Source organism: Phasianus colchicus, chromosome 31 (genome assembly GCF_987193195.1).
Source record: "Phasianus colchicus chromosome 31, bPhaCol1.hap1.1, whole genome shotgun sequence".
In the NCBI taxonomy this organism is placed as follows: Eukaryota; Metazoa; Chordata; class Aves; order Galliformes; family Phasianidae; genus Phasianus; species Phasianus colchicus.
Genome location: NC_143466.1, coordinates 3,288,003 through 3,307,761, shown reverse-complemented (window position 1 = coordinate 3,307,761; position 19,759 = coordinate 3,288,003). Strand labels below are relative to the sequence as shown.

Sequence of the window (19,759 nt, the reverse complement as noted above, 5' to 3'; positions counted from 1 at the left end):
CTCCTCCGTTTCGGCCAATCAGGGCCGAGGGGGCGTGGCTATAGCGGCAGGGAGGGGGGAAGGGGGCGTGGCCTCCCGGGGACGGGGGGCAGGAGGGGTCAGATCGTGCTCAGCTGTGAGAGCGAAGGAAGGTGGGGGGGGGGGGGGGGGGACGACGGCCCTGGGACCCCCCCAGGGACACCCCTCTGGGAATGGAGGCCGGGGGGAGGGGTCCTGGGGAGGGTCCCCAGTGTCATTGAGGGGTTCCATAGGGGGACTTTTGTGGGGGGGAAAAAGTTGGGGGGTCCTGGATGGGTCCTCATAAGGAGGCTTTGGGGGGGGGGGGGGGGTGCAGGTGTTTCTCATAGAGGAAATGGGGGGGGGGGGGTAACTAGTTTGGGAGTGGGTGTAAGTGGTGTCAAGGTCCTGTGGGAGTCCTCCAATGTCTTGGGGGGGTCCCATAGAGGGACTTTGGGGGGGGGGGGGGCGGTCCTAGGTGAGGGTTAAAAATCCTGAGGGGGGGGGGCAATGTGACAGGGATGTTTATTGGAGGGTTAGGGGGGAATAAAATAGGGGGGGGTCCCATATGGGGATTCTAGGGGGAAAAGTAATCTGGAAGAGTCCTGGGAGGGGTCCCATAGATGGCTTTGGGAGAGAGATACACATGGGGGGGTCCTGGAAGTGGGGGGGGGGGGGTTTCAAGGTCTTGGGGTGGCCGGAAGTGTCACAGGAGAATCCCACTGGGGGGCTTTGGGGGGAGGAAACAGGAATTGGGGGGGGGTGTTCAGTGTTATTGGGAGATCCAATAGGAAGGCTTTGGAGATAGGGGCTGGGGGGATGGTAGAGAGGGGAGGGGGCTCCTGGGGGTGTTTCTCAGGGGGTCTTGTGGGCATGGAGGGGTCTGCTATGGGGAGGGGGTCTGAAGATCTGAGGGGCTTCACGGGGGAAGTGGGTCACTGATACCTTGGGGGGGGGGGGGTTCACTTTGAGGGAGTCCCACTGTCTGGGGATGGGGGGGGGGCTGCGCAGGTCTCCTGGGGGATGACCTTGAAGGTTGGGGGGAGGGGGTTCTCCCATGGGGATGCACCTGAAGGACTCTGGTGGGGGGACGGGGGGGTTGTGTACTTTGGAGCCCCCTCCTCAATGTGTGACCTCCCCTCCACTTTGTCCTCCTTCTCCCCCCTCTCACCCCCCCCCCCCCCAGGCGCCATGCCGCTGGCCCGCAGCATGTCGATCAGCTCCTTGCCAAGCCTGGAGGATTGGGAGGGGCCCCCCGAAAACGCCGTCCTCTTCGAGGTGGCCTGGGAAGTAGCCAACAAAGGTGAGCGACCCCCAAAACCCCCCCGTGACCCCTGACCCTGCTGTCACCCCATCACGACCCCCCCACCCGTGACCCCATCGTGACCCCATGACCCCCCCGTGACCCCATGGCCCCACAGCACCCCTTCAATCCCCTCCCTCTCCCCCCTCCCTCAGTCCTCCCACAGGACACCCCCAGCATCCCACAATGCACTGGGAGCAGCTCCAGGGATTGATGGGATGTTGGAGGACTGAATTTCCACCCCCCCACCCCACCCCAGTGCATCATGGGAAGGTCTCACAGGGCTCGGTGGGATCCCCGGTGCATTGTGGGTCTTGGTGGCTGCCCCAGTGCATTGTGGGTACTCACCCCCCAGTGCATTGTGGGTCATGGGGGATCCATGGGCCTCAATGTGTGCCATCGCGCAAGTGCATTGTGGGCCTTGGCGCCTGCCCCAGGGCATCATGGGTACTCACCCCACCGCGCTGTGGGCCTGCCTCAGTGCATTGTGGGTGATAAGGGGATCCATAGGCCTCGGTGTGTGCTGTGGCGCAATGCATTGTGGGATTTAGCGCCTGCCCCAATGCATTGTGGGTCATGGGGGCCCCACTGTGGGTCATAGGGGGGGGGTCTTTAGGCCTCAGTGTGTGCCGTGGCGCAGTGCATTGTGGGCCTTGGCTCCTGCCCCCAGAGCATCATGGGTACTCACCCCACTGCACTGTGGGCCTGCCCCAGTGCATTGTGGGTGATGGGGGATCCATAGGCCCCAATGTATGCCAAGCTCCAGTGCCCTGTGGGTCTCGAGGCCCCATTTTGGGTCTTGGGGGGGGGTCCTTAGGCCCCAATATATGCCGTGCCCCAGTGCCTTGTGGGTCTTGAGGTCCCATTTTGGGTCATGGGGGGGTCCTTATGGGTCTTGAGACCCCACTGTGTGTCACAGGGGGGGTCTTTAGTCCCCAGTGAATGCTGTGCCCCAGTTGCTGTGGGTCTTAAGGCCCCATTTTGGCTCATGGGGGGGTCCTTAGTCCCCACTGTATGCCATGCCACGGTGTTCTGTGAGTCTTGAGACCCAACTGTGGGTTCTGGGGGGTCCTTACACCCCATTGTACACCATGACCCAGAGCCCTGTGGGTCTCGAGGCCCCATTTTGGGCCTTGGGGGGGTCCTTAGTCCCCACTGCATGCCATGGCGTGGTGCTCTGTGGGTCTTAAGGCCCAACTGAGGGTCTTGGGGTGTCCTTACACCCCATTGTACGCCATGACCCAGAGCCCTGTGGGTCTCAAGGCCCCATTTTGGGCCCTGGGGGGGTCCTTAGCCCCCACTGTATGCCGTGCCCCAGTGCCCTGTGAGTCTCAAGGCCCAATTTTGGGTCTTGGGAGGGGGGAAATCCATAGGGCCTGGCATGCTGTAGGCCCTACAATGGGTGCTCCCCCCCCACCCCGGTGCACGGTGGGCGCTGACATGGCGGCCCCGCAGTGGGCGGCATCTACACGGTGCTGCAGACGAAGGCGCGGGTGACGGCGGACGAGTGGGGCGAGGGGTACGTGCTGGTGGGACCCTACGTGGAGAGCAGCGTCAGGACGCAGGTGGAGCTGCTGGAGCCCCCCCAGCCCGCCCTGCGGCGCACGCTGCAGGCCATGAACTCCAAGGGATGCAAGGTGGGGGCGTGGGGGGGGGAGTGGAGTTGGGGGGGAGGGGGTGGAGGGGGGGTAGGGGATGTGGGGATGGGGGGCTGGGGTTGGGGGGGAGGCAGGGGAGGGGGCACAGAGGGGTATGGGCTGAGGGGATGTGGGAGGTGGGGGGTTGGTTTGGGGGGGAGGGGGTGGAGGGGGCACGGGGGGGTAGGGGCTGAGGGGATGTGGGGATGGGGGGGTTGGGTTTGGGGGGGAGGGGGTGGAGGAGACAGGGGGGGCTGAGGGGATGTGGGGATGGGGGGATGGGGGGTTGGGGGGAAGGGGGCGGACGGGGGGTGGGGGGGTAGGGGCTGAAGGGATGAGGGGGATGGGGGGGTTGAGTTGGGAGGGGGTGGAGGGGGCACGGGGGGGGTACAGGCTGAGGGGATGTGGGGGGTGGGATGGAGGAGGATGGGGGGAGAATGAGATGGAGGGGGATGTGGGGATGAATGGGGATTGGGTGGAGGAGGATAAGGAGAAGGGGGAGATGGTGATGGAGAGCGATGTGGAGGGAGATATGGGGACAGGGGGAGATGGAACGGAGAGGGGTGGGGGAGTAGGGGAGGGTTGAACGCAATGGGGGGGGGAGGACGAGGGGAGATGGGGTGGGGGGACATGGGAGGGAGGAGATGTGGAATGGAGAGAATATGGGGTGAGACGTGATGGAGATGTGGGTTAGAGGGGGTGTGGGATGTAAAGGGATGCAGGATGGGGGGAGTGTGGTACGAAGGGGACATGGGATGGAGAGGAACGTGGGATGGAGAAGATGGGAACATGGGGGCAGAGAAGAGGATGTGGGATTTGAGGGGAGGTGAAGGTATGGGATGTGGAAGGATGTGGGAGGGAGGAGACATGGGGGACTTGGGTTGTAGGAGTGTGTGGGTTGGAGAAGATGTGGGGACGTGGGGTAAAAAATGTTATGGGATGTAGGGGAGCAGAAGATGGGGAGAAAGTGGTATGAAAGAATAGTGTGGGGGGATCTGTTGGCATGGGGGACACGGGGTGATGGGGAACATGGGGACAGAGGTGTCATTGGGTCTGAGTGGATGGGGTGACATGGGATGGGAGAGACAAGATGGGGAGAGAAAGAATAAAGGGGGCAGAGGGGACGTGGGGCCAAGGATGGTGTGAAATTGGGTGGATGTGGGGATGGAGGAGCATAGAGGGCTGGGGGGGACAGGGATGTGGAATGGGGGGGATATGAGATGGGGGGACAGAGGGAGAGCGGGGATGGGGGACTTGGAATGGGGGGCAGAAGAAACATGAGATTGTGGGGGGCACAGACAGGGAGGATACGCGTGGGATGGGGGAGCACTGGATGGGGAGGGGGCACGGGGAGGGGGCACCCACCAACACTGGGGTATGGGGGGCGTAGAGGTGGGTACACGGGGTGAGAGGACGGGATAGAGGGGATTGTAGGGCAGGAGGACATGGGATGGAGAGGGCTATGGGATGAGGGGGAGCTTGGGGATGGGGGGACACCCCTATGTGAGAGGGGCATGGGGATTTGGGGAGGGGGGGTGGCAGAGGGGACCTGAGGAGGTGGGCAGGGGATGGAGGGGAGGTGGGACGGAGGGGACTTGGGGGTAGGGGGGATGTAGGTATAGGGCTGGGACTCGGGATGGAAGAGACATTGGAAAATGGGGGGTGGGGGGGAGCATGGGGTGGGGGCACCGACCAACGTGGTGGGGGGATGTGGGATGTAGGGCGCTTGGGATGAAGGCACCCAACGACCCCAGTGGGACACCAGGGTGAGGGGTGGGGCCTTGTGGCACCCATGGGGGGTGTGTGGGGGGGGTGGCCCTGCCCTTCCCCCCCCCACGTGGGGGCTATTTTTAGCCCCCAGCTCAAGTTCCCCCTTTTCCCTGTCCCTGCGTAGGAAAGGGCAGAAAAGGTCACAGCCCCACCCCCACGCTGGGGGGGGGCACTGTTGTGTTTTTGTGGGGACGTTCACCCATTTTGGGGGATATGAACCCATTTTGGGGGATATGAACCCATTTTGGGGGATTTTAGTCCCATCGGAGGATAGCCATCAGATAATCCATTTGCAGAGCAAACATCACATTTTGGGGCAACGTTCACCCAATTAAGAGCATGTTAATTAATTCTGGAGGACCAGTAACCCGTTTCAGGATTTCTCTGACCCCTATTTAGGCTACCTTAACCTGTTTTGAGACTTTTTTCACCCGTTTTAAGGTTCTTATAACCTTTTCAGATCTTGTTTAACCCATTTTGAGTGCTGTCAACCCATCTTCATGTTCTTTTGGCCCATTTGAGATCTCTCTTACCGTATTTTCAGGCTCCTTTAACGTGGTCTGGGGACCATTCACCCATTTTAGGATTCTTTTAACCCATTTTAAGATTCTTTTAGCTCACTTTAAGGCTCTTTTAACCCATTTTGGGCATCGTTCACCCAACTTTAGGCACTCTCAACCTATTTCAAGTTCCTTTTGACATTTCTTAGGGCTCCATTAAGCCACTTTTAGGCTCCCTTAACCCATTTTTGGACTCAAACACACTCTCAGGCTCTCTCATCCCATTTCAGCTCTCCCTTTTGCCACTTGTGGTCTCCTTTAACCCATCCTGGGCGCCGTTAGCCCACTCTAGGTCTCCTCCGCCCCATTTTTGGGGGCTCCCTTAACCCGTTTTGGGGTGCAGGTGCATTTTGGGCGCTGGCTGATCGAGGGCAGCCCAGCCGTGGTGCTGCTGGACGTGGGAGCGACCGCCTGGAGCCTGGACCGCTGGAAGAGTGAGCTGTGGGAGAGCTGTGCCATCGGCGTGCCCTGGTACGACCGCGAGGCCAACGACGCTGTGCTCTTCGGCTTCCTCGTCGCATGGTTCCTGGGAGAGGTGGGTTTTGGGGAGGGGGTTTCCCAAAGTTGGTTCTGGGGTCCCCCCTAGGTGGGTGTTGAGGGAGCTTTGGAAGATCTCTGGGGGTCTCAAGACAGATCGGGGTGTCCTGGTGCGAGTCAGAGAGCAGTGACATCGTCCTCTTTGGTTTCTTCATCATCTGCTTGCTGGAAGAAATAGTTTGGGGTTCCCAAGGGAGGTTCTGGGGTCCCCAGAGTGGTTTTGGATCCCCAAAGAAGTTTGGGGGACGCCTGGGGGAATTCTGGGGGAGTTATGGGGATGCCAAGGGCAGATTGGGTTGTCACGCTGTGCTCTTCAGCTTGCTCAACGCCTGGTTCCTTGGAGAGGTGGGTTTTGGAGCAGGGGGTCCTAAAGCGGTTCTGGGGATCCCAGATGGGTGTTAAGGGAGTTTTGGAGGATCTTTGCGGATCTCAAAAAGGATCGGGGTGTGCTGGTGTGAGTCAGAGACCAATGACATCGTGCTCTTTGGTTTCCTCGTCATCTGCTTGCTGGGAGAGGTGGGCTTGGGGGGTCCCCAAGAAGGTTCTGGAGTCTCCAGAGTGGTTTTGGAAATGTCTGAAGAAATTTGGGGGATATCTGGGAGAATTCTGGGGGATGTCAAATGGGGATTGGGTTCTCATGGTGTGCTGTTTGGTTTTGTTGTCAGCTGGTTTATAGGAGAGCTGGGTTTTGGGGTCCCCAGAGGGATTTGGGAGAAGTTTTGGAGGTTTCTGGAAGGCTTTTAGGATTCTGGGGCACTTTGGGTTTCCCATGAAATGACTGTGGTGAAAGGGAGGACGCAGCCCTGGGGGCTTTGGGGGTCCTAGGGGCTTTGGGGTCCTCTGGAGTGACTGCAGTGACGGAGAGGATACGGTCCTGGGGGGGAGGCCCCACATTCAGCGGCGAATGACCCTGCTGAAGCCAAGGATACAATTCTGGGGGGGGCTTTATGGGTCCTAGGAGATTTGGGGTCCCCTAGAACGACCACGGTGAGGAAGAGGACACGGTCCTGAGGGTCTTTGGGGGGTCCTGGCAGTCATTGAAAGTTTTGGAGGCTTCGGGGTTCCCTTGGAATGACCCCAATGAGGGAGGGGACACAGCCCCTTGTGTGTCCCTCCCCCCCCCTTGATAACAGTGCCGTTTTGGGGATGGGGGATCCGGGTCAGTTTGCAGCTCAGAGCGAGGACCGTCCCTTCATCGTGGGGCACTTCCACGAGTGGCTGGCAGGGCTGGGGTTGGTGCTGTGCCGCGCGCGCCGCTTGCCCGTGGCCACCATCTTCACCACCCACGCCACGTTGCTGGGCCGCTACCTCTGCGCCGGCAGCGTGGATTTCTACAACAACCTGCAGAATGTGAGTGGGGGGCGGGAGGGGGCGTGGGGGGGGGGAAATAAGGGGGGAGAGAGGTGGGTCCGGGGATTGGAGAGAGGGGAGCTGGGGGGGGATTGGAGAGGGAGGTTGAGGGAGGACTGGGGGGAGGGGAATGGGGGGGGGGTTGGGATGGGATGGGAGTGTTGGGGAGGGGGCACTGGGGGGAGAAGAGGGAGGACGGGGGGGAATTGGGTTGGGGGCGCTGGGGAGGGGGGAAATGGGGGGGGAAATTGGGATGGGAGTATTGGGGAGGGGATGCCGCAGGGCATGCTGGGAGGGCTGGGGTCTGGTGAGGAGTGAAGCATGATGGGACACCTGGTGAGCTGCATGGCATGCTGGGAGGGCTGGAGTCTGGTGAACCGCAGGGCATGCTGGGAGGGCTGGGGCCTGGTGAGTAGTAAAGCATGATGGGACACCTGGTGAGCTGCATGGCATGCTGGGAGGGCTGGAGTTCTGTCAGCCGCATGGCATGCTGGGAAAGTTGGGGTCTGGTGAACCGTAGGGCATGCTGGGAGGGCTGGGGTCTGGTGAGGAGTAAAGCGTGATGGGACACCTGGTGAGTCGCAAGGCATGCTGGGAAGGCTGGGCCTGGTGAGCCGCAGGGCATGCTGGGAAGGCTGGGGCCTGGTGAGCCGCAGGGCATGCTGGGAAGGCTGGGGCCTGGTGAGCCGCAGGGCATGCTGGGAAGGCTGGGCCTGGTGAGCCGCAGGGCATGCTGGGAAGGCTGGGGCCTGGTGAGCCGCAGGGCATGCTGGGAGGGCTGGGCCTGGTGAGTCACAGGGCATGCTGGGAGGGCTGGGCCAGGAGGTCGAGGCCCTGTGGCTCCGTTTTGCAGTTCGACGTGGACAAGGAGGCGGGCGAGCGGCAGATCTACCACCGCTACTGCCTGGAGCGCGCGGCCGCGCACTGCGCACACGTCCTCACCACCGTGTCGCACGTCACCGCCGGGGAGGCTGAGCACCTCCTCAAAAGGAAGCCTGGTGTGTGGCCAGGAGGGACCCCAGACCCACGTGGGGACCCCAGTTCCGCATGGAGATCCTGAGACCCTATGGGGACCCCAGACCCACATGGGGACCCCTAAACCCACACAGGGACCCCAGACCCACGTGGAGATGCTGAGACCCCCGCGGGGACCCCAGACCCATGTGGGGATCACTAAACCCCCACGGGGACCCCAGAACCATGTGGAGATCCTGAGACCCCCGCGGGGACCCCAGACCCACGTAGGGACTCCTAAAGCCAGCCACACAGGGACCCCAGACCCACATGGAGATCCTGAGACCCTATGGGGACCCCAGACCCACATGGGGACCACTAAACCCACACAGGGGCCCCAGACCCACGTGAGATCCTGAGACCCCCGCAGGGACCCCAGACCCACGTGAGGACCCCTAAACCCACACAGAGACCCCAGACCTACACGGGGATCCTGAGACCCTATGGGGACTCCAGACCCACACAGGCATCCTGAGATCCCCACAGGGACCCCAGACCCACATGGAGATCCTATGAGGACCTCAGACCCATGTGGGGACCACTAAACCCACACGGACCCCAGACCCACGTGGAGATCCTGACGGATCCCAAGGAGGCCCCAATACTGTGGGGATCCTGAGACCCCCGAAGGGGACCCAAAGACCCCCGAGGGGATTCTTGATCCTCCCATGGGTGATCCTGGAATCCTCACAGAGACCTCAATACCACAGGAACCCCCAAACCCCCATAGAGGCCCTAAGACCCCCCCCATGGGGCCCCTGACCCCCCCATGGGGATCCTGACACCCCCATCTCCCCCTCCCCACAGATCTGGTGACCCCCAACGGCCTCAACGTCCGCAAGTTCTCAGCCATGCACGAGTTCCAGAACCTGCACGCCCAGAGCAAGGCGCGGGTGCAGGAGTTTGTGAGGGGGCACTTCTATGGGTGAGATTTTAGGGGGGGGGCACAGGAATAGGGGAAGGTCTAGGGGGACTTTGGGGGGGGCTCTTGGACAACTGGGGGCCTTCGGGAAGATTTTTGAGAGGTCTCGAGGGGGGATTTTGGGAGGGTCTCCGCCCTCAGGGCAGCTTTGGGAGGCTCTTGGAAGGATTTGGGGGGTTCTTGGGGGGGCTCAGAAGGACTTGGGGGGATCTAAGGGGAATTTGAGGGGGATCTCAGGGGGTTTAGGTGTCCTCAGGAGGGCTTTGAGGGCTTTCAGGTGGATTTTGACGGCTCTCGGGGGTCCTGGGGGGCCCTCAGAAGGGTTTTGAGGGATCTCAGGAGGATTTTGGGGGGGGTCTTGGGGGTTTTAGGGGGGCTTGGAGGATTCAGGTGCTCTGAGGAGGATTTTGGGGGGAGCTTCAGGGGGAGTCTGGGGTCTCTCAAAGATTTGGGGATCTCTTGGTTGGGGTTTTGGGGTTGCTCAGAGGAGTTATGGGGTCTGTTGGGCATTTTGGGGTCTCTCAGTGAGGATTTGGGGTCCCTTGGGGATTTTGAGAGGGTCCAAGGGCTCTCAGAAGGCATTGGGGTGGTTTTGGGGGGGCTCTCAGGAGGATTTGGGGGGTCTCTCAGGGAGGTTTTTGTGTCTCAAAGGGTTTTGAGGTTTCCCAGGGAGTTTCTGGGGTCGTCCTGTGGGGTTTGGGATTTTCTCAGGAGGATTTTGAGGTCCTCAGGGGGAGTTTTGGGAGCTGTCAGATGATCTGGGGGGGCTCTTGAGGGGGGTCCAAGTTCTCTCAGAGGAGATTTGAGGTTTCTCAGTGGAGTATTGGGGTCTCAGCAGGATTTTGGGGTCTCTCAGGAGGGTTTTGGGGTCTAGGAGGGGTTTTGGAGTCTCTCAATGGGGTCTTGGGGTCCAAAGGGATTTCGGGGTCTCTTGGGGGGGGAGGATTTGGTTTTCTCAGGGCATTTTTTAGGTTTTTGGGGGCATTTTGTCATTTCATAGGGTGGTTTTGGGGTCTTTTGGGGGCATTCAGAGACGTTTTGGGGTCTCTCAGAGGGATTTTGGTGCCTCCATGTGTGGGGTTGAGGCTCCAGTGGGGTTTTGGGGTCTCTGAGGGATTTGGGGGGCATTCAGAGAGGTTTTGGGGTCTCTCAAAGGGGTTTTGGTGCCTCCTGCTGTGGGGTTGGGGCTCTGGTGGGGTTTTGGGGTCTCAGGGATTTGGGGGGCATTCAGAGAGGTTTTGGGGTCTCTCAGAGGCATTTTGGTGCCTCCTGGTGCAGGGTTGGAGTTTCAGTGGGGTTTGGGGATCTCTGAGGGCGGTTTTGGGGTCTCGTTGTGGGGTCCTGAGGTTTCTCAGGGAGTTTTTGGTGCATCCTGGGGGTGACTGGGGGTCTTTTGGGGTCTGTGGTGATGATGTCCCCGCAGGCACCTGGACTTTGACCTGGACAAGACGCTCTTCTTCTTCATCGCGGGGCGCTACGAGTTCTCCAACAAAGGCGCCGACATCTTCCTGGAGGCGCTGGCACGGCTCAACTACCTGCTGAGGGTGGGGATGGGGGGGGATCGGGGGGCTGGGGGGGGGGCTGGGGGGGCTGGGGACACCCAGGGGGGCTTTTGGGGATGGGGGTGTTGTGGGGGGATGGGGATATTTGGGGTGATTGGGGGCGCAGGAACTGGGATTGGGGGTATTTGGGGGCACTGGGATGTCTGGGGGCAGGGACACGTGGGGGGGGGTTGGGGTCACAGATCTTTGGGGGATTGTGGGGTGTTTGGGGGGCAGGGAAATGTTTGGGGACGTGGGAGGTTTTTGGGACAGAGGGAACATTTGGGGACATGGGAGGTTTTTGGGGCAGGGGGAACATTTGGGGACGTGGGAGGTTTTTGGGGACAGAGGGAACATTTGGGGACATGGGAGGTTTTTGGGGCAGGGGGAACATTTAGGGGCGTGGGAGGTTTTGGAGAACAGATGGAACATTTGGGGACATGGGAGATTTGGGGGGAGAGAGGGAACAGTTGGGGACATGGGAGGTTTTTGGGGCAGGGGGAACATTTAGGGGCGTGGGAGGTTTTGGGGCACAGATGGAACATTTGGGGACAGAGGGAGCATTTGGGGACGTGGGAGGTTTCTGGGGACAGAGAGAAAATTTGGGGACGTGGGAGGTTTTTGGGGCAGAGGGAACATTTAGGGACATGGAAGGTTTTGGAGAACAGATGGAACATTTGGGGACATGGGAGACTTGGGGGGAGAGAGGGAACAGTTGGGGACATGGGAGGTTTTTGGGGACAGAACGAACATTTGGGGATGTGGGAGGTTTTTGGGGACAGAGGGAACATTTGGGGACAGAGGGAGCATTTGGGGACATGGGAGGTTTTTGGGACAGAGCAAACATTTGGGGATGTGAGAGATTTTAGGGGACAGACTGAACATTTGGGGACAGAGGGAGCATTTGGGGACATGGGAGGTTTTTGGGGGCAGAGAGAAGATTTGGGGGTATGGGAACATTTGGGGGTCAGCGGAACATTTGTGGTTACTGCAGCCCTTTGGGGACAAAGGCCCATTTGGGGCTGGGGGCGACGCACGGGGGCAGAGGGATGCTCAGACCCAGGCTGTCGTGTGGGGCCGAGGAGGGGGGTTGGGACATTTGGGGACACGTGGGGTGACGTGGGGGTCCTTGCAGGTGAACGGCAGCGAGACGACGGTGGTGGCCTTCTTCATCATGCCAGCACGCACCAACAACTTCAACGTGGAGTCCCTGAAGGGGCAGGCCGTGCGAAAACAGCTCTGGTGGGACCCCCCCCCCCATGGGGATGGGGACCCTCGGGGACATCTGGGGACCCCCAGTGCTGACCCCCCCCCCCAAACCTCCCCCAACAGGGACACAGCCAACGCGGTGAAGGAGAAGTTTGGGAAGAAGCTCTATGAGTCGCTGCTGGTGTAAGTGGGGTGGCATTGGGGGGTGGGAGGGGGGCAGCGGGGGGGACGTGGGGGTCACCTGCTGGGGGGTGGCCCTAACGGGACCCCCCGGCTGCAGGGGGAACCTCCCTGACATGAACAAGATGTTGGACCGGGAGGATTTCACCATGATGAAACGCGCCATCTTCGCCACGCAGGTGGGTCCCCACGTCCCCATTATTGGGGTCCCCAACGTCGGGGTCCCCACATCCCCACTCTTGGGGTGTCCCCAATGCTGGGGTCCCCGTGTTCCCAACGTTGGGGTCCCCCTGTCCCCAGTTCCTGGGTCCTCGTGTCCCCATTGCATGGCTTCCCATGTCCCCATGTCCCCCAGTTCACAGCAAGCCCCCCAGGTCCCCATGTCCCCCATGTTTGGGTCCCCATATCCCCCAGAGCCCAGTTCCCCACATTCCCAATACCTGAATTTCCATGTCCCCTATGTCCAGGTCTCTCGTGTCCCCAATTCTCAAGTTCTCCATGTCCCCTATGTCCAGGTCCCCATGTCCCCAGTGCCTGGAGCCCCCAGGTCCCCATTTCCCCATTGCCTGGGGTTCCCTTTGTCCCCAGTTCTCAGGACCCCCGTGTCCCCTGTGTCCAAGTCCCCACATCTGCAATGTCCGAGTCCCCATGTCCCCAATGCCTGGGGTCCCCAGGTCCTTCATGTCCCCAGTTCTTATGTGCCTCATGTCCCCTGTGTCCAAACCCCCATGTTCCCAATGTCTGTGTCCCCCAGGTCCCTCATGTCCCCAATTCTCAGGTCCCCCATGACCCTGATGCCTGGGGCCCTTAGATGCCCGTGTCCCCAATGCCTGGAGCCCCCAGGTCCCCATGGCCCCAGTGCCTGAGTCCCACAGGTCCTTGTGTTCCCAAACCCCCATGTCCCCAGTGTATGGGTCCCCATGTCCCCAATGCTCCCATGTCCCCAGTGTGTGGGTCCCCATGTCCCCAATGCTCCCATATCCCCAATGTTTGGGTTCCCATGTCTCCAGTGCCAGGTTCCATTGGTCCCCAACATCCCCAGCACTCAGGTCCCCGTGTCCCCAAATCCTGGGTCCCTCATGTCCCCAAATCCTGGCTCCATCATGTCCCCAATGTCCTACTGACCAACATCCCCATGTCCCCAATGCCTGGGACCCCACATCCCCACTGGTTTGGGTTCCCCATCTCCCTCACATCCCCAAAGCCAGGATCTTCCACGTCCTCAGTGCTCCATTCACCAATATTCCACCCCTCCCCACCCCCTCCCTCCCCCCCAGCGCCAATCCTTCCCCCCCGTCTGCACCCACAACATGTTGGACGATGCCACCGACCCCATCCTCACCACCATCCGCCGCATCGGGCTCTTCAACAGCGGCAACGACCGCGTGAAGGTGGGGGGACATTGGGGATGGGGGACATTGGGGGTGGGGGACATTGAGACCTTGGGGGGCTTTGGGATGGGGGACAGCGGGACCCCAGGGGACATTGGGGATGGGGGACATTGGGGATGGGAGACAGCAGGACCCTGGGGAACATCAGGGCTGGGGGACATTGGGGATGGGGAACATTGAGACCTTGGGGGGCTTTGGGATGGGGGACAGCGGGACCCTGGGGGGCATCAGGGCTGGGGGACATTGGGGATGGGGGACATTGGGGATGGGGGACAGCGGGACCTTGGGAGGCTTTGGGATGGGGGACATTGGGGATGGGGGATGTTGGGGATGGGGGACAGTGGGACCTTGGGGGGGCTTTGGGATGGGGGACAGCGGGACCCCGGGGGGGATCGGGGATGGGGGACATTGGGGATGGGAGACACTGGGACCCCAGGGGGCTTTGGAATGGGGGACAGCGGGACCCTGGTGGGCATCAGGGCTGGGGGACATTGGGGATGAGGGACAGCAGGACCCTGGGGGGCATTGGGGATGGGGGACAGCAGGACCCCAGGGGGCTTTGGGGTGGGGGACATTGGGACCCTGAGGAACATCAGGGCTGGGGGACATTGGGGATGGGGGACAGCAGGACTTCAGAGGGCTTTGGGATGGGGGACAGTGGGACCCCGGGGGGCATCAGGGCTGGGGGACATTGGGGATGGGAGACAGCAGGACCCCAAGGGTCTTTGGGGATGGGGGACATTGGGACCCCAGGGAGCTTTGGGGATGGAGGTCACACCAGGACCCTGGGGATGGGGGACATTGGGGCTGGGGGAGGGGGACACCAGGACTCTGGGGGACATTGGGGATGGGGGACATCGGGGCCTCGGGGGTCATCAGGGCTGGGGGAGGACCCTGGGGGATATTGGGGATGGGGGACCCCAGGACCCCAGGGGACAAAGGGCCTGAGCCAGGGGAGATGCGGGGGGGAGAGGGGGTCTCTGTGGGGAGATTGGGATGGAGGAGGGGTCCAGGGGTGTCTGGGAGGATTTGGGGGAGCAGGAGGGGGGGGTGGAGGGGTGATGGGGATTTTGGGGTGGGCTCAGTGGGGTTCAGGGGGATTTGGGGGGCTTCAGGAAGTCTTGGGGTGTTCAGTGGGGTTTGGGGTGGGATGGGGGTATCCAGAAGGGGTTGGGAGGGTTCAGAATGGATCAAGGTGGGTTTGGGGGGCTCAGGGGGGTTTGGGGGACGCGGGGGGGGGCTGCAAGGACAGTTTCTGACTGTGCCCCCCCAAACTCCCCCCCAGATTATCTTCCACCCCGAGTTCCTGTCCTCCACCAGCCCCCTGCTGCCCGTCGACTACGAGGAGTTCGTGCGCGGCTGCCACCTCGGGGTCTTCCCCTCCTACTACGAGCCCTGGGGTTACACCCCCGGTATGGCTGACACCCCCGAGACCCCTCCCCCCATTCTCCTGGGATTCCCCCCCCCCCCATTTCCTCGGACCCCCCCTCCTGACCCCTCTGTGCCCACAGCTGAGTGCACCGTTATGGGCATCCCCAGCGTCTCCACCAACCTGTCTGGTTTCGGCTGCTTCATGGAGGAGCACATCGCCGACCCCTCTGCCTATGGTGAGTGGGGGTGCACAGCTGTCCCCCCTCGTCCCTCTGTCCTCCCTCGTCCCTCCGTCCCTCTCCTGTCCCTCCATGTCCCTCTGTCCCCCTCCCATCCCCCCTCATCCTTCCATCCGCCTCCTCTCTCCCCTCGTCCCTCTGTCCCCCTCCTGTCCCCTCTCATCCTGCTGTGCTCCTCCTGTTCTCTTATGTTCCTCTGTCCCCATCCTGTCTCCCCATGTCCTTTTTGTTCCTCTCCTGTTCCATGTCCCTCTGTCCCCCCATGTCCATCTGTCCCTTCTCATCCTTCTGTCCCCCTCCTGTTCCCCCTCATCTTCTGTCACCCTGTTCCTTGTCCTCCTGCCTCTCGTCTCCTCCTGTCCCCTTGTCCTTTATCCTTTGTGTCACTCGTCCTCTTGTCCCACATCTTTGTCTTCGTCCGTTCCTTCTTTTGTCCTTCTGTCCGTTTGTCCCTTTGTTCTTCTGTCCCTTCGTCCCCTGGTTCTCCGATCCGTCATCTTCTGTCCCTTGTTCTCCTGTCCCTTATTTTCATCTTCAATCCATAGTTCCGTCTGTCATCCTGTCCCTCTGTACTCCTGTCCCTTTGTCCTGCTGTTCCTCCGTCCTGTCCCTCAGTCCTTCTGTCCCTCAGTCCTTCTATCTCTCTGTCTTTCTATCCCTTTGTTCTCCTGCCCCTTTGTCCTCTTGTCTCTCCATCCTCTTGTCCCTCTGTCCTCCTGTCCCGTTGTCCTGTTCCTCTGTCCTCCTGTCGCTCTGTCCTCCTGTCCCTTTGTCTCTCTGTCCCTCAGTCCTCCTGTCCCTCAATCCTCCTCTCCCTGTGTCTTTCTGTCCCTCTGTCCTCCTGTCCCTTTGTCTCTCTGTCCCTCACTCCTCCTGTTGCTCTGTCCTCCTCTCCCTGTGTTCTGTTCCTCTGTCCTCCTGTCACTCTGTCCTCCTCTCCCTGTGTCTTTCTGTCCCTCTGTCCTCCTGTCCCCCTTTCCACCCCTTGTCCCCCTGTCTCCTCTCCCTGTGTCTTTCTGTCCCTCTGTCCTCCTGTCCCCCTTTCCCCCCTTGTCCCCCTATCTCCTCTCCCTCACCCCCCACATCCCCCAGACCCCCAAACCCCTGACCCCCCAGCGCTGACATCCCCCTGCACGCAGACCCCCGCTGCTCCCTGGCAGCAGGACGGGGTGACTCCCCGTATTTGTGGGGGTGTCCCCATGTCCCCCTCCCCTCCTCCTGACGTGGTGCCACTCAGGGATTTACATCGTGGACCGAAGGTTCCGGGCTCCTGAGGAATCGTGTGCTCAGCTCACAGCTTTCCTCTACGGCTTCTGCCAGCAGAGCCGGCGGCAGCGCATCGTGCAGCGCAACCGCACCGAGCGGCTGTCCGACCTGCTGGACTGGAAGTACCTGGGGAGGGTGAGCGGGGTGGGGAGGGGGCCGGGGGGGGGCAGGGGGGAGTGGGGAGGGGGCTGGGGTGCTTGGGAAGGGGTTTGGGGGGGGTTGGGAGGGGTCCTGGGGTCTCTAGGGGGGGTGAGAAGGGGGCTGGAGGGATTGGGGAGGATCTTAGGGGTCTTCGGGGGGATTGGGAAGGGGTTTGGGGGGGTTGGGAGGGGTCCTGAGGTCTCTAGGGGGGTGAGAACAGTTCTGGAGGGACTGGGAAGGATCTTGGGGGTTCCTGGGGGGATTGGGAAGGGGCTTGGGGGAGTTGGGAGGGGTCCTGAGGCCTCTAGGGGGGGAGAGAAGGGGGCTGGAGGGACTGGAAAGGATCTTGGGGGTTCCTGGGGGGATTGGGAAGGGGTTTGGGGGGGGTTGGGAGGGGTCCTGAGGTCTCTAGGGGGGATGAGAAGGGGGCTGGAGGGATTGGGGAGGATCTTAGGGGTCTTCGGGGGGATTGGGAAGGGGCTTGGGAGGTTGGGAGGGGTCCTGAAGTCTCTAGGGGGGAGTGAGAAGAGGGCTGGAGGGACTGGAAAGGATCTTGGGGGTCTCTGGGGGGATTGGGAAGGAGCTTGGGGGGGTGGGAGCGGTTCTGAGGTTTCTAGGAGGGGTGAGAAGGGGGCTGGGGGTCTCTAGGGGACCTGAGAAGGGTATGGAGAGATTGGGAGGGATCTTAGGGGTCTGAGGGGCTTGGGAAGGGGCTTGGAGGGGTTAGGAGGAGTTCTGGGGTCTCTGGGGGAGGTCTGGCAAGGGTCCTGGGGGTCTCTAGGTGACATGGGAAGGGGCTTGGAGGGACTGGGAAGGGTCCAAGTGGTCCCTGGGGGGGGGGGGGGTGGGAGGGTGTCGGGGGTCCTGGGTAGGATTTTGGGTGGCCTGGGAAGGAGTATGGGGGGGCTTTGGGAAGGAGCCTGGGGTCCGTGGGGGTCTTGGGAAGGGTGGGGGCTGGGGGGGGCTGGAAGAGGTTGTTGAGGATCTCTGGGGGGTCTTGGGGACATTTTTTTTGGGGGGTGGGGTCTCAGGATTGGGTTCCCGAAGGGGAAAAAGCAGAGAGAGGAGGAGGGGGGAGGGAAGGGGGAGGGGGGCTGGGGGGAGATCGTAGTGCCCTCAGACCCCCCGAGGGGGTTTTGGGGTGACCTTTGACCCCCCCCCCCCCCCCAGTACTACACATTTGCACGCCGCATGGCTCTGGCCAAGGCTTTCCCCGAGCATTTCACCTACGAGCCCCCCGAGGCGGCAGCGGCGGTGAGTGGGGGGGGGGGGGTTGGATTTTGGGGGGTCTGGGGTCACCTGGGTGTCCCCTGGGTGTCCTTTGGGTGTCCCCTGGGTGTCCCTTGGGTGTCCCCCGGGTGTCCTCTAGGATGTCCCCTAAATGTGCCCATGTCCCTTGGAGGTCCCTTAGGCTTCCCCTGGGTGTCCCTTGGGTGTCCCAATATCCTTTGGGTGTCCCCATGTCCCCTTGGTGTCCCCTTGGTGTCCCTTTGGTGTCCCCATACCCTTTGGGTGTCCCCACGTCCTTTAGGTGTCCCTTGGATGTCCCCTAGGTGCTCCTATATCCTCTGGGTTGTCCCCTGAGTGTCCCCTGGGTGTCCCCATGTCCTTTAGGTGTCCCTTTGGTGCTCCCTGTGCGTCCCCATGTCCTTTGGGTGCCCCTTAAGCATCCCTTTGGTGTCCCCTGTGTGTCCCATATCCTTTGGGTGTCCCTTGGGTGTCCCCTGGGTGTCCCTTCGGTGTCCCTATATCCTCTGGGATGTCCCCTGGGTGTCCCCATGTCCTTTAGGTGTCCCTTTGGTGCCCCCTGTATGTCCCCATATCCTTTGGGTATTCCTTGGGTGTCCCTTTGGTGCCCCCATGTCCTTTGGGTGTCCCTTAAGTGTCCCTTTGGTGTCCCTGTGTGTCCCCATATCCTTTGGGATGTCCCTGGGGTGTCCCTTCAGTGTCCCTTTGCTGTCCCTTTGGGTGTCCCCATATCCTTTGGATGTCCCTTAAGTATCCCTTTGGTGTCCCTGGGTGTCCCTATATCCTTTGGGTGTCCCCTGGGTGTCCCCATATCCTTTGGAATGTCCCTGGGGTGTCCCCACTTCACTTTGGTGTCCCCTTGGGTGTCCCCACATCCTTTGGGTGTTCCTTAAGTGTCCCTTTGGTCTCCCCTTGGGTGTCACTGGTGTGTCCCAATGTCCCTTGGGTGCCCCCATATCCCCTGGGTGTCCCCTTGGTGTCCCTGGGGTGTTCCTATATCCTCTGGAATGTCCCCTGGGTGTCCCCATGTCCCCTGGATGTCCCTTTGGTGTCTCTTTGGTATCCCTTTGGTGTCCCCTGGGTGTCCCTTAGTTGTCCTCTGGGTGTCCCCTGGGTATCCCTTAGGTGTCCCCTGGGTGTCCCTTAGGTGTTCCTTCAGGGTCCCTGGATGTCCCCATGTCCCTTGGGTGTCCCTTAGGTGTCCCTTTGGTGTCCCCTGGGTGTCCCCTAGTTGACCCCTGAGTATCCCCATGTCCCCTGGATGTCCCCTGGGTGTCCCCTGGGTGTCCCCATGTCCCCTGGGTGTCCCTTAGGTGTTCCTTTAGTGTCCCTGGATGTCCCCATGTCCCCTGGGCATCCCTTAGGTGTCTCTTAGGTGTCCCCATGTCCTCTGGGTGTCCCCTTAAGTGTCCCTTTCGTGTCCCCCTGTGTGTCCCCATATCCTTTATGCACCCCTTTGGTGCCCCCCCCCCCCATGTGCCCCCATCCCCTCTACTTTATCCCCACCTCCCCTCCCTATCACCTCCCCCTGTGTCCTCCCCCCCCCACACATTACCCCTCATTTAACCCCCCCCCTCCCCCATTACCCCTCATTTAACCCCCCCTCCCCCCCCGCAGGGTTTCCGTTACCCCCGCCCCGCCTCCGTCCCCCCCTCCCCGGCTCTGTCGCGCATCTCCAGCCCCCGTCACAGCGACGACGAGGAGGACGAGCGCTACGACGAGGAAGAAGAAGCAGCCAAAGACCGCGCCAACATCCGCCGCCCCCCCAGCCCCATCGGGACCCCCCTCACCAGGAACTGAGACCACCACCCCCCTCCCCCTTCCCCCCCTTCTCCTCCCCTCCACCCCCAACCTCGACCCCCAACCCCCCCCCCCCACCCCCAAACGGTACGGAAAGGGCTTTTTTTTTTGGGGGGGGGGGGGTGAAGGATGTCGTTCAGACCCCTCCTTGTGCCCCCCCCCCCCCCCCCACTCCATCCCCCTCCCACAAAACTCCATATTGGGGGGGTGGGGGGGGCAAGTGTGGGTCAGCCCCACGCAGAGAGGATTTGGGCCCCCCCCCCTCAATTCACTGCGCAGTGCC

The 19,759-nt window shown here is 61.4% G+C and overlaps 1 protein-coding gene across 1 annotated transcript; it reads left to right on the top strand.

Annotated features, from left to right (window-relative positions):
• The first annotated feature begins 38 nt into the window (after positions 1-38).
• GYS1 (glycogen synthase 1) lies at positions 39-19,497 on the top strand. Its single transcript, XM_090127615.1, has 17 exons — positions 39-131; positions 1,184-1,300; positions 2,756-2,937; positions 5,611-5,802; positions 6,969-7,154; positions 8,008-8,152; positions 8,976-9,093; positions 10,514-10,634; positions 11,767-11,873; positions 11,964-12,023; positions 12,121-12,199; positions 13,298-13,411; positions 14,697-14,823; positions 14,923-15,018; positions 16,259-16,422; positions 17,599-17,682; positions 19,294-19,497. The coding sequence occupies exons 2-17, from the start codon at positions 1,189-1,191 to the stop codon at positions 19,474-19,476; spliced, it is 2,070 nt and encodes a 689-aa protein (XP_089983741.1). The 5' UTR covers positions 39-131; positions 1,184-1,188; the 3' UTR covers positions 19,477-19,497.
• Positions 19,498-19,759: the final 262 nt, after the last annotated feature.